This window comes from Hoplias malabaricus, chromosome 13 (assembly GCF_029633855.1).
Source record: "Hoplias malabaricus isolate fHopMal1 chromosome 13, fHopMal1.hap1, whole genome shotgun sequence".
Taxonomy (NCBI): Eukaryota; Metazoa; Chordata; class Actinopteri; order Characiformes; family Erythrinidae; genus Hoplias; species Hoplias malabaricus.
This window is the reverse complement of record NC_089812.1, coordinates 31,027,813-31,041,713: the sequence shown is the minus strand read 5'-3', so window position 1 is coordinate 31,041,713 and position 13,901 is coordinate 31,027,813. Positions and strand designations below refer to the sequence as shown.

Genomic DNA, 13,901 nt, shown 5'->3' with positions numbered 1-13,901 from the left:
TCCTCACAGTCACCTGGAGGAAACCCACGCAGACACGGGGAGACCATACCACACTCCTCACAGACAGTCACCCGGAGCGGGAATCGAACCCACAACCTCAAAGTCTCTGGAGTTGTGCGACTGCGAAACTACCTTCCTTCACAGGGTCATTCACTACACAGCACTTCTTATTTCAAGAGTAGACAACCTCTGCAGCTGCTTGGCTGTAACCAAAATTATATATATTTTCATCTCTAAACAGACACTAGATGCAGACATTTTGTTCAAGCTAGTTCAAAGCCATATTGAAGTAATGTACCCAAACAGCCAGTGCAGTAATTATATTCATGACTTAATTTACACTGGTGAAGAATCCCTTCCCTCAAATGTCTTTATGATTTGAAGTCAGTGAAATCAAATTTGTAAAAAGATATGACTTATTAGCACTTTCACAAATCTATCCCAAAGTGCCAGTTGTTTTGTTTTTGGACTAAAAAAGTTTGCCCTAGAGACCCGTGAGGAACTGACTATAGTAGGCACAGGTCCATGTTTACAACCAGACCATGCAATTTTGACCTACAGCCCTTCAAAGAAAACTCATCCTTTTGGAATCACACTCAAATTTCAAGCACTGCCTTTCAAATCAAACACATTTACGTTTAAAGTATGCATACACACATTAGGTAAACATTTTGTTTATTACAAATACAAACATTTTATCTGAGGGAACTCAATAATTCGTATTCATCACCATGTGGATTTACTAGTAGTTTTATGAAAGTAAAAACAACAGCTTTCAGAGCTGTTCAACTGGATAACAGACAACTGAATCATTACCTTTGAAGAAAACAAAAATAAACATTTAAAAATTGAGCCACCATGATGAACTTCAACATAGGAAAAGAAAAAGATTACTCCAAACCATAGGTCTATAATGTTGTGTAAAATAATTTACACTGACTGACAAGCTTCCAGAGCCTTGATCAGACCAACAGTCTTTCAATGGCCATCTGCACAGACTGTATCTGAGGTTTTAGCTGTGAGCCTTCTTTAATGGTGACAGAAGTGGCTATCACAGGCCGGGACACCCCACACGCTCTACCCAAGGCCTGCTTGGAGCGCACAAACACGTATGGGACGTTCTTATCCTCACACAGCAGGGGCAGATGAAGAATAATCTCCAAAGGCTCTGCATCAGCAGCCATCACTATGAATTCGGAGATTCCACGGTTTAGAGTTTTAGTGGCTGAAGAAAAGAAACAAGAGTTGAATTAGAACAATACATGCTTTAGTATGAAAAAATAAAAACAATAACATGAAAATAATATTCAAATTATAAAAACTTATGAGAAATTTGAGGTGTAGACTATTCTATTTATAGTGAACACTAGGTAAGCAACTTGCCTTCATTGGCTCCTTTCCTCAGTTGTTTGTAGTTGGCGGCTTGTTGCACCAAGTCCAGAATGGTTTTGGTCAAAGTAGCATCAGCCAAAGGGTACGCCTTTGGGTTCACTTCTGCTTCTGCCTGGAGGGTAATTATAATAACAAAAAAAAAAAAAAGTTACATTCATTATCTGTAACCCTTATCCAGTTCAGGGTCACGGTGGGTCCAGAGCCTACTTGGAATCATTGGGCGCAAGGTGGGAATACACCCTGGAGGGGGCGCCAGTCCTTCACAGGGCAACACAGACACACACATTCACTCACACACTCACACCTACGGACACTGAGTCACCAATCCACCTACCAATGTGTGTTTTTAGACTGTGGGAGGAAACCGGAGCACCCGGAGGAAACCCACGCAGACACAGAGAGAACACACCAATTCCTTACAGACAGTCACCCAGAGGAAACCCACGCGGACACAGGGAGAACACACCACACTCCTCACAGACAGTCACCCAGAGGAAACCCACGCGGACACAGGGAGAACACACCACACTCCTCACAGACAGTCACCCAGAGGAAACCCACGCGGACACAGGGAGAACACACCACACTCCTCACAGACAGTCACCCAGAGGAAACCCACGCGGACACAGGGAGAACACACCACACTCCTCACAGACAGTCACCTAGTCACTTCAATATTGCGATAGTAAAATGATAATATCTGAAATGTTAATGAATATTTACATGTTTAGTAGAGACCATATGATGTATTCTGGAAACATATGACAGGAAATAAAGGCTTTAAATCCTTAACGTGGCCCAACATAATACATTTATGCGCTATTTTAGAGCAGAAGCCGTTATTGAGTTCCACATTGTGCACTGTTTAGAGTGGGGTCACTCTCTTTCGTGTTAAATCCGTTAGCCTCGGCGCTCTGAGAAAACGTTGCCGAAATATTCGTTAAGAGCCGTCGGTGGTATCGACTTAAGTTTACGTTTTATACGAAATCATTTAGAATTGATACGTTTCCTAATTTTGCAAAAAAGTACAGCCTCGTAGTGAACTCGTTGACTCACATAAAACACATAAATTGGTAAACAAATTAAAACATTAAATATTGGCGCAAAGGCCTTGAGTTAACGATAGTGTATAACGCTGTTTGTTGATGTTAACGGTCTGCTCTGAGACTGACTCTAACGTTAACCCTGAAGTTAGCCGCCGTTGGGCTCAGCGTGCTCTCACACGAGGGAGGACCTCACTCACCATGTTTCCCGCTGGAGATGACGGAGGATACTCGGGTGTCTCTGTTCGTCCTCTCGGCGTGTGCTTCACGGAGGACAGTTACTCTGATTCAAGTTCTAAATGGATTAAAAACGCACAGAATGGATATAAATTCAATTTCACTCTAGTACCAAGCTGTATCCGGTAGTGCTCACTGCGGTTCTTCTTCGGCGTCTCCTTTGGCGCGGTGTTATATGGGACTATAGACTGTTCTCTACTGGAGCTTCTCGGCATTACACTCGCACCCCTCAGCCTTCCTGAAAGGCCCTGTTCCAAATGGTGCCCAAATCCCTATCGTCCTTATCCAAGTCCATACTTAGTGCCCTCAATAAACCACAGCTCGGAATTACTGTTTAGGTTATAAGAGTTCCTGTTCTTCTGTTTAGCCTGTAATAAACTCACCAAAACGTAGTTTATTCAATACTGTTTGTGCTGCTGGGCGGCACGGTGGCACAGCAGGTAGTGTCGCAGTCACAGCTCCAGGTGACTGTCTGTGAGGAGTGTGGTGTGTTCTCCCTGTGTCCGCGTGGGTTTCCTCCGGGTGCTCCGGTTTCCTCTCATGGTCCAAAAACACACGTTGATAGGTGTATTGGCGACTCAAAAGTGTCCGTAGGTGTGAGTGAATATGTGTGTGTTGCCCTGTGAAGGACTGGCGCCCCCTCGAGGGTGTATTCCCGCCTTGCACCCAATGATTCCAGGTAGGCTCTGGACCCACCGCGACCCTGAATTGGATAAGCGGTTAAAGATAATGAATGAATGAATGAATGAATACTGTTTGTGCTGCTGGGCGGCACGGTGGTCACACAGCTCCAAGATCCTGGGGTTGTGGGTTCATGTCCTGCATCCGGGTGACTGTCTGTGAGGAGGAGTTTGGTGTTTTCTCCCTGTGTCCATGTGGGTCTCCTCTGGGTTCTCCAGTTTCCTCCCACAATAGATGAATTGGTTTCTCAAAACTGTGTTTCCCTGTGAAGGACTGGCTTCCTTTCCAAAGGTGTGTTCCTGCCTTGTGCCCAGTGATTCTGGGTAGGCTCCAGACACACCGTGACCCTGAACTGGATAAGCGGTTACAGACTAAGAATGAAGCAGCTGCTTGCTGAACACAACTCCACAACAGTGGGTCATTTGTCCGGATACCTCTGTCTGAGTATATTACACAGAAGTCAGAGTTATTTTCTAAGTATATTTTGACAGTCATTATATGGTTTCGATGGATTCTTTTGTAGTTTGAAATACAGCTTATTTAATTGTGTGAATCGTAAAATAGAATTCCAGCATGATATTTTTTGAGGGCACTACAACCTAAATTCACCTTTTGTACTAAACCCACATGTGGGGGACCCTCTCTATGGAGCAGAAACAGGTTCATTCAGGGGCTACTCAGTAAAATATGATTCTGCATGTCATGTGAGCTGCAGTTTGTAGGGAAAAAAAAACAAAACAAAAGACAAGTTATAATATAAAATATTATTTAATAATTATAGTATTTTCCTTTTTGTTATTTGCCTTTCCTGGCTATAAGTGGTCAGTGCGAGTGTCGTGTCTAGAAATCTCCACTGAGCGCTTCTGAGCTGCCCGGCCATACCTGCCTTCACCCGGCTGAGGAGAGAAGGAAGCGGAGTCATGAGAGGATTGCAGACACTAAACCAGCTCTCTGTATGTTTATGCAGTGTTTCTTTTTCTGTCCTCATATGGTGCTGATAATATGGAAATTTGGCGGGAATCATTTGTGGTGGAGTAGGGTTCAGTAACATTAGACTGAGGGTAGAGCTAACTGCTGACTAGCTCGTTGCTAACCGAGGTCTGTTAGCCAGTGTTGAGAATTGCTAGCCATAGCAACACTTAACACCACCATTTACAACAGCAAGCTAGAGTAACTGCTATATATTTATGAACATTACAGCGAGGCCGAAATGAAGCGCTGTTTGAGCTGTAGTTACCCTTCAAGTTCACTGAAATGTCGCTTTCTCTCCGCTGAAGGTCACTGTGGGGTTTGAGGGAAAGAGAACTTAACATTAGCCAGCTGTCCTTTTCAGTGACTGCTTCAAAGGGTTTCAGTTTTCCTAACGTGACTCGTCAGCTTATTTCAACGTATAAATCGTTTACAAACAGTTTAATAGTGGACACGTAAAATGGCACAGGATATTTTTAGCACACTGCCCTTCAGTTTAACCCAGTCTTACTGAATCTTATCTCGGAAAACTCCGACTTTCCAAACGAGAGATAGTGATGACCGACCAATCACATTGAGTTTTCATATTTGGGAATGGGACACGTCCCATATCTCACTTGGTAATGAATGCAGCATTATGCTGACTTCAAGTACTCCCCTGAAGTTCTTACGTATGAGTTCATGCAGACGTTACATTAAACTGTCTTTAGTGGAAATACATACATTGTGTCAGTGTTAAACATATCTGAAAAGCAGATATTAACTGAAATATTGTGAAATCCAGCTACTCAATTCTAGTGAATCCAAGTCTATTTATATACTTCATTGCAGCACTAACGGTCTACTTTTCTGAAAAAGCTTTAGACTAAATTTTGGGATATTTCTGTGAAAATTCGCCAGAAGCAGTGATGAAAGCGTTTGCTTTTAATTAAAGTTTATGAATGGCTAAGACATTCATTCATTATCTGTAACCCTTATCCAGTTCAGGGTCGCGGTGGGTCCAGAGCCTACCTGGAATCATTGGGCGCAAGGCAGGAACACACCCTGGAGGGGGCGCCAGTCCTTCACAGGGCAGCTCACACATTCACTCACACCTACGGACACTCTTGAGTCGCCAATCCAGTTACCAATGTGTGTTTTTGGACTGTGAGAGGAAACCGGAGCACCCGGAGAAAACCCACGTGGACACAGGGAGAACACACCAACTCCTCACAGTCACCCGGAGGAAACCCACGTGGACACAGGGAGAACACACCACACTCCTCACAGACAGTCACCCGGAGGAAACCCACACGGACACAGGGAGAACACACCAACTCCTCACAGACAGTCACCCGGAGGAAACCCACACGGACACAGGGAGAACACACCACACTCCTCACAGACAGTCAACCGGAGGAAACCCACACGGACACAGGGAGAACACACCAACTCCTCACAGACAGTCACCCGGAGGAAACCCACACGGACACAGGGAGAACACACCACACTCCTCACAGACAGTCACCCGGAGGAAACCCACACGGACACAGGGAGAACACACCAACTCCTCACAGACAGTCACCCGGAGGAAACCCACACGGACACAGGGAGAACACACCAACTCCTCACAGACAGTCACCCGGAGGAAACCCACACGGACACAGGGAGAACACACCACACTCCTCACAGACAGTCACCCGGAGGAAACCCACGCGGACACAGGGAGAACACACCACACTCCTCACAGACAGTCACCCGGAGGAAACCCACGCGGACACAGGGAGAACACACCACACTCCTCACAGACAGTCACCCGGAGGAAACCCACGCGGACACAGGGAGAACACACCACACTCCTTACAGACAGTCACCCAGAGCGGGAATCGAATCCACTGTGTGACTGTGACACTACCTGCTGCGCCACCTAAGACACACATTCAGAAAATAGAAGACACGTATATGATGACTGGTCATTTTAAATAGTACATGAAATTTAAAAGCATGTGTTTTTACAGTGCACATCAGTCTGATTTAATTTGTTAATACCCCAATTATTCAGAAATGTAGAAAACTTACTGGAATTCATAGACCCTCAAAAAAGCCTTATATAATTTTAGGACTATCTTTCTGATGGGATACTGACAGATTTTTGTGCTGTCTTCATAAAACCTTTGTAATTTATCAGTGGACATTACTGTAACAAAGCAATGTTGGCCTGAATTTAACTGCCAGTACATATTTCTGTTTGATGCTGTTTTCAGAGATGATTTGATTAAGAGGGTAAAATGTATGACACTATCTACCTTGTGTATAAGTTTTGATGTGCTGCTGTTCTTCACAGAAACGTTGCTATGCAGCACCAAGAATTGCTCCTTTGACTGAGCCATTGGTTTCTCCCAAGCCACCTCCAGCTGCCACTCGCCCTGCACAAAATGTCCAGGTAAAGATATTGACCCTCTTCATTTTATGCTGCATTTATAGTTACCCACAAACTCTGTTTATCTGGAATTCGACAGCTAGCTACAATCATTTTTGGCTATATGTTGCCAGTAATCATTGACAGTGCAATTGGCGTTTTATGTTTTTGAGCATAGATGGTTTGTTATGTTGGTAAAGGATACCAAACAGACCAGCATTAATTGCTATACAGCTTACCTAATACTTGAACTTGAATAGGATTTAATAAACCATATTTATGTGATTGTTAATGATTGTGGTGTTAGGTTGCTACTAGCTGCTCTCAGCTGATGGCAATCCAATTTGAAAAACTGAATACTACAAATTAAAATGTAGAGTACTGAATGATTTACCACAAAGTGAGAGAGCACTGAACTTCATTGATGCGTTGTACACCAGTTGAGCATGTCTCATTTATATGTAGATCTGTGAAAGCTGTCACTTGCTTGTGAAGTTTCATCTGTACCCTGTTTTTAATGGCTTTCGGTTGTTCTGTGTTTTAGGTCTCTAAACTTCCCAGTGGCCTTGTTGTTGCTTCCCTTGAGACTTATTCTCCAGTCTCCAAAATTGGTGTGTTTGTGAAAGCCGGCAGTCGTTATGAACCTGTAGGGAACCAAGGAGTCACTCACTTACTGCGCTTAGCCAGCAACCTGGTAAGTGTAAAGCCTTTACTTTTAAGGGGTCTCTTTTTAATGGCCATTGTGTATATGTAGTCTTCATTAGCTGTGAATGGAATAGGTTTAGTCCTTTGTCTCTTTCACACAGAATTTCTAGAGAAACTCAAGGGTATTGGGTCCAGAAATGTCTCGGAGTGGTCTTTCACACATGCAGCTCACAGCAATATATTTTTGTGATCCAACATGCTTCTTAATTTGCGCCCAACAATGAGTTGTAAAATGTAATCTCTACAAGAAAACATGCCAGTGTTTCTCTCTTATTTTTCAGACCACTAAAGGAGTATCTGCATTTAGGATCACTCGAGGGTTAGAGGCTTTAGGGAGCAGTTTGAGGTTAGTCGACCCCTTCTATGATTTCATGGACACATTCTCACGCATCTCCTGCGAACATCTTCACCTTACTCACTACTGTCTCTTTTTGGATTTGCAGTGTAACATCAACAAGGGAACACATGATCTACAGTCTAGACTTTCTGAGGGACGATTTGTAAGTATCTCTGTGCATCGTGTCCTAATTTCGAACATTTACTGTACTTTGAGTTGGAGTTTGTTTGCAAGTTTGTTAGGAGTTTTTTTATAGCTCTTCTAACCCTGTTGCCTGTCAGTCTATTGAAAGGGCCCATCATAGGATCACAGCTGACCAATCATCACCACATATATGATCTAGAATGATCTATCACCACACAGCTGTTTCATGTGTGTGTCAGGCAGCACATTATAAATGTTTTATTCAACATCTGTTACTGCTGCTGGGCGGCACGGTGGCGCAGCAGGTAGTGTCGCAGTCACACAGCTCCAGGGACCTAGAGGTTGTGGGTTAGATTCCTGGTCTGGGTGACTGTCTGTGAGGAGTGTGGTGTGTTCTCCCTGTGTCCGCGTGGGTTTCCTCCGGGTGCTCCGGTTTCCACCCATGGTCCAAAAACACACGTTGGTAGGTGGATTGGTGACTCAAAAAGTGTCCGTAGGTGTGAGTGAATGTGTGAGTGTGTGTGTTGCCCTGTGAAGGACTGGCGCCCACTCCAGGGTGTATTCCCGCCTTGCGCCCAATGATTCCAGGTAGGCTCTGGACCCACCGCGACCCTGAACTGGATAAGGGTTACAGATAATGAATGAATGAATGAATGAATGATTATTAGACATCTAAGGTGTGCAAAAAAGGTAGCAGTGTCTTATAAAGTTGTCATAGTAAGCATCACCTGCTGTGCTGAGAAAGGTACATCAATCAAATATTATCTGATCAGTGGGAAAGCTGATCATTTTTGCTGCTATTGTTAGTAATCATTTCTACAAAATTCCTTAATAAATACAAGGGAGATATACTAAATTACTAGTTTATTAAGTATATCCCTATAGTTGTGAATGTTTTCCATCCAGCTCAGTTTATTCTGATGACTTGTGATGTTGTGCTGTTTAACTGTATCCTGTTTGTGTCTGTCACAGGGATGCCGTCATAGAATATCTGATTAATGTGACAACTGCTCCTGAATTCCGGCCATGGGAAGTGGCTGAGCTCACTTCCAGAGTTAAGATAGACAGGGCCCTGGCCAAGCAATGCGCCCAGACAAGTCAGTGTTCTCTCCAAAATCATGTTGTGTTGAGATAATCAATAAATCATTCGTTTCACTTGTACATTAGACAGGAAGCGAGTCTGATGATGTATTGTGTTTGTCTAGGTGTTATTGAAAAGCTGCATCAAGCTGCATATAAAAATGCTTTGTCCAACTCCCTGTACTGTCCAGAATACAGGGTGGGAAAGATCACTGGAGACAACGTAAGTCCAATTGAAGCACTGATTTAAGATATATTTATAACTTTGAGTTGCATGAGAATGGTTTACATGCTAGAGTGTTACACATTGTCTCACACCATTTTTACTGTGTATGCATTCACAAACAGATTTGGTTCTGTGGTTTCTGCCATAGTGGTCAAGTCCAAACAAAATGAAGCTTTCAGAATAACTGCTGCTACTTTTTAGATTTGTTCTTTCTTCCTTGACTACATGGGCTATTCCATATAACATAAAACCTTGATACAAACTGCTTTCTCTTTTCGTTGCTTAACTGTAGATGCAAGAATTTGTGGCAGACAATTACAAAAGTTCAAGAATGGCATTAGTTGGATTAGGTGGGTATCTACATCAACAGTGTTCTCATATTGTCATGATCTATTGGTGGTGTTCTGTTGCTGTCAGTTGTTTTAAATTACAGTGCCTAGTGTATTTCCAGAGCAGCAGTGCAGCATTGCTGTCGATAGAGTATGTAGGATAAAATTTTAATTTCCTGCTGTAATTTCATCTCTTTTGCCTATTTACATACAGGAGTGAGTCATTCAGCTTTGAAGCAGGTGGCAGAGCAGCACCTCGATGTCCACAAAGGGGCAGGAACACCTGGAGACAAGGCTATTTACCATGGAGGTGAGACTACCATTGCACACAATATGTGGAACTTAACTGCATTAACATTTAGAGGCCTTTGTTGTATTGTATCAAAAATGTAACGTACATCAATAACCAAGTTTACATCTAGTTGTGAAATGCTTTTGAAATAAATCATTGTAGTGGTACAAAAAAAGGCTAGAATTAGGCACTAAAACTTTCATCAGCTTTGTACCAAAGAGAAATAAATCTGTAAATTGCATTGCGTTGGAGCCAGTACAGCAGCAGGTAGTGTCGCAGTCACACAGCTAAGGTTGGAGGTTGTGGGTTCGATTCCCGCTCCGGGTGACTGTCTGTGAGGAGTTGGTGTGTTCTCCCCGTGTCCGCGTGGGTTTCCTCCGGGTGCTCTGGTTTCCTCCCACAGTCCAAAATCACATTTGGTAGGTGGATTGGCGACTCAAAAGTGTCCGTAGTTGTGAGTGTGTGAGTGATTGTGTGTGTGTGTTGCCCTGTGAAGGACTGCCGCCCCCTCCAGGGTGTATTCCCGCCTTGCGCCCAATGATTCCAGGTAGGCTCTGGACCCACCGCGACCCTGAATTGGATAAGGGTTACAGATAAAGAATGAATGGAGCCAGTACACTCCAAAAATGTCCCAAAAAATCCCAAAATGGGCCGCTATATCATTTGTGCCAATGATTCATTCAGTTACTGAATAGTTTAGAATTGTGCTCAAGCACAGGTTGGATATGCATTTTAATCATATTTTAAAATTGTGTCTTGAATGTTTTATGGTCTTAGATTTTTTTTTTTCCACATTTTTTCATGTGTGTTATTTTTTGTGTGTGTGCAGGACCTTAGCGTGTCCCTTAGCGACAATAACGTTTTCAATCACAGCTCAGCGAATTTAATATTTCTCTTCATTGGACACACCTGATTTAACTCACAATTCATCAGTGTATTAGCAAGACTCTGAATTCCCTGGAAAAGAGGGAAAAGGCTACATGTATACATTGTTGGAATATGATTAAATTACAGTGGCAGTGAGGACTTAACATGCTCCAACTCATGTTGCAAACGCTGCACACTTCAAATATCTTTGCCGTCCAATTAATAACATGTATCTCCATTTTGGCCATTTTTAGTTTGTAAAACTGTTCTTCATAATGATGAATGGACCAATAGAAATGCTCCAAAATTAATTGGAATAAAAATGTTTTACATTCACTTCCATTGAAAATTTAGTTTTTCCCTTCTCCGGTTACTAAGTTACTATTTTGTGAGATACATGTTTGTAACTGTACAGCAAGAACATGGAAACCTATGGAGGTCATTTACATAGCTCTGTATTATTGTCACAGCTCTCCATTTACATTTTTAGGTAGAGATTTTTTTTCAAATAGTGTGTGTGTGTGGTTTTACTCTGCATAGGGTGTTACAGATTAAGAGAATACGTTGTGGCTATAGAAGCTCACTTCTATATTTTCAGCACATTTTCCTATGTATTGTAGTGCTGGTCTTCGCTGTCACTGTATGAATTGTACCAACGGAAAGTCTCTATTTTTATAAAAGCAGTTTATATGATATTTGAGGACTTTACAAAGGAAATGAAAGCATAGCTACACAAAATATAAGGAGAGTGGAATCATAAGAAACCAAAAGGTATAAATCTAATGAACATTGTTTAAAGGGTAGTGTCACTGTGACTCCAGGGTTTTAAGTAGAGTTTAACGAAAGAAACAAGCTGTGAGAGAAGAACGATTGTCAAGTGAATGAACCATGAAACTGGGTATAACTTCAGCGGTAGTAATTATCAAGGTTGAAAATGATTGCTTGGTCACTGGGCTGATTAAGTTGTCATCAATATTCATCTGTGTTTAGGAGGTTCAATTAATCTCTCTCTCTTTGTGTGTGTGTGTAGGTGAGCAGCGGGTGCAGAATGGAGACAGCCTGACACACACACTCATTGCCTGTGAGGGAGCTGAGAGTGGCACAGCGGAAGCAAGCGCCTTTAGCTTGCTTCAGCAGCTTTTAGGAGCCGGCCCTCAGGTCAAGAGAGGCTCCAATGTCAACAGCAAACTCAGCCAGGGCATTGCCAAGGCAACCACACAACCATTTGATGTCAGTGACACTCCGTATGACGTATTTTTACACATTAATCCAGAGAAACAAGTCATGCAGAGTGTAGATGTTTGTAATAAATAATGTTATTCCTCTTTTTGAAGGCCACAGCTTTCAATCTCTCTTACTCTGACTCTGGGCTTTTTGGACTGTACACAATCTCACAAGCCAGCTCCACCAGGGAGGTGAGTGTCACATGGAGTATTGTGATTATAAACCATTTTACATCAAAGAAAATATTTCTGAATATTATGTTTTCATATGTAGGACTGCTAATGTAAACACCTTTTAGTAAATGGAACACAATACAGTTGTAGTTTCTGAAAGAATATTAGTGTGTCTCTGGGATATCATTATGTTTGTTTCTAGCTTTTGTTTATTTTAATTTAAAGGGATTTTTATGTATTTATTTATCGTTTAGGAATGTAACAGTGTGGCATACCTTAGTGTATAAAGCTCAAAATGTTGGACGCTGTAATAAATTAAAAATGGAAACATCAAAATAATAAGATTTTATGTCTGCTCATTTTCTGAAGGTCATCAAAGCTGCCATGGCCCAGGTGAGCACTGTGGCTGGGGGAGCCATATCTGAAGAGGAACTTGCCAGAGCAAAGTGAGCATAATTCCTGCTGAATCAGTGCTGACACAGTTTACCATTACAGTCTCTTAAAGGGAGATTCTCACTGGATTCTGGTGTTTTTTGTTTTTTTTTCTTTTTGTAAAGACCACCTTAATAAATGAGTTGTTTTTTAAGCAATAGGAAGGTTTAGTAATATCTCTGGTGTTGACTGGCTTTTGTTTAGGGCCCAGCTGAAGACTGAACACCTCATGGTTTTGGAGAATTCAGAAGGCTTGCTGGAAGAAATTGGAATTCAGACTCTGTACAGTGGAACCTACAGCTCACCCGAAGATGTGGCCAAGGGCATTGACTCTGTGACATCCACGGATGTTATCAATGTAAGCTGGCTTATTTATTTATTCATTTATTTATTTATTCTGTGTGATCTATTGCTGTAAAAACAACAAAAATTAGGATATGTGTGATAACATAAATTATGTTCTACATTTGCTCTATTTTGTCTTTCGATATAGGCGGCAAAGAAGTTTGTTCAGAGCAAGAAGACATTGGCAAGTAGAGGACACCTTGTAAACACACCATTTGTGGATGAATTATGAGGGAGTTCGGTGTTGGAAAATACTGAAACCAATGCTGTTGACACTGATTCTGTCACTTGTCAGAAACGCTAGAGGTTTGCTCTGGAATATGCATTGGGAAAGGGAAGTCTACATTTCGTGAGTTTCACTGTATATCTGTTGTAAATGCATTAAAAGATCATCTACACTGATTGTCAGTTTTCTCTTCATATGTGACCTGCTGCAGCATTAACGTTCATGTAACGTAGATTTTGTTCGTTGGTGCTTTCTCTGCCACCAGGGGGAAACACAAATTGAGTCATTAGTGCTGATGCATCAGACGGTTCCTGGACCAATTATGTAATCATTTATTGTTGCGTCAGTCTACTTCATTAGGACCATATGACAAAGTAGTGGCAAAGAAGTAAGTCTACTCTATCCTCCAGGTATCTTCAAATATTATGCCTGTTAGGAATGAAGTAAACTATTTCCTGTCTTACTCTGATTAAACTTCAAAGCTGTGAATTTAAATTGAAGCTAAATTATTATATGTTAGTAGTGTTGCATTTTTTAATGAAGAAGATGAGATTATGTTTAATTAGTAATGAAGGAATTGTTGGAGCAGACGTTTCAATCAATGAAACGGAAAGAATCGTTTTAGTGAACTGAACTAACATTCCTGAATTGATTCAGAATCGTTTCCATGAGTCAAATCGATTGGCTCAGCTGCCATATAAGAGTCAGTTTTCTGTCCTGTTTCAATTAGATGATTTGAAATGGCAGGGGGGCGGCACGGTGGCGCAGCAGGTAGTGTCGCAGTCACACAGCTCCAGGGGC

The 13,901-nt window shown here is 42.1% G+C and overlaps 2 protein-coding genes across 2 annotated transcripts; one reads left to right on the top strand and one right to left on the bottom strand.

The window, feature by feature from the left end:
- Window positions 1-403: 403 nt before the first annotated feature.
- Window positions 404-2,854, bottom strand: LOC136665020 (NHP2-like protein 1). Its single transcript, XM_066642564.1, has 3 exons — window positions 2,636-2,854; window positions 1,384-1,504; window positions 404-1,225 (listed from the first exon to the last, which is right to left on the bottom strand). Exons 1-3 carry the CDS (start codon window positions 2,636-2,638, stop codon window positions 963-965), a joined length of 387 nt encoding a protein of 128 aa, XP_066498661.1. The 5' UTR covers window positions 2,639-2,854; the 3' UTR covers window positions 404-962.
- A 1,312-nt stretch (window positions 2,855-4,166) lies between these two features.
- Window positions 4,167-13,289, top strand: uqcrc2a (ubiquinol-cytochrome c reductase core protein 2a). Its single transcript, XM_066642389.1, has 14 exons — window positions 4,167-4,306; window positions 6,646-6,744; window positions 7,265-7,414; window positions 7,707-7,771; window positions 7,869-7,925; window positions 8,879-9,003; window positions 9,112-9,209; window positions 9,505-9,562; window positions 9,756-9,851; window positions 11,731-11,930; window positions 12,035-12,115; window positions 12,467-12,543; window positions 12,734-12,887; window positions 13,023-13,289. The coding sequence occupies exons 1-14, from the start codon at window positions 4,274-4,276 to the stop codon at window positions 13,104-13,106; spliced, it is 1,377 nt and encodes a 458-aa protein (XP_066498486.1). The 5' UTR covers window positions 4,167-4,273; the 3' UTR covers window positions 13,107-13,289.
- The last annotated feature ends 612 nt before the right edge of the window (window positions 13,290-13,901 follow it).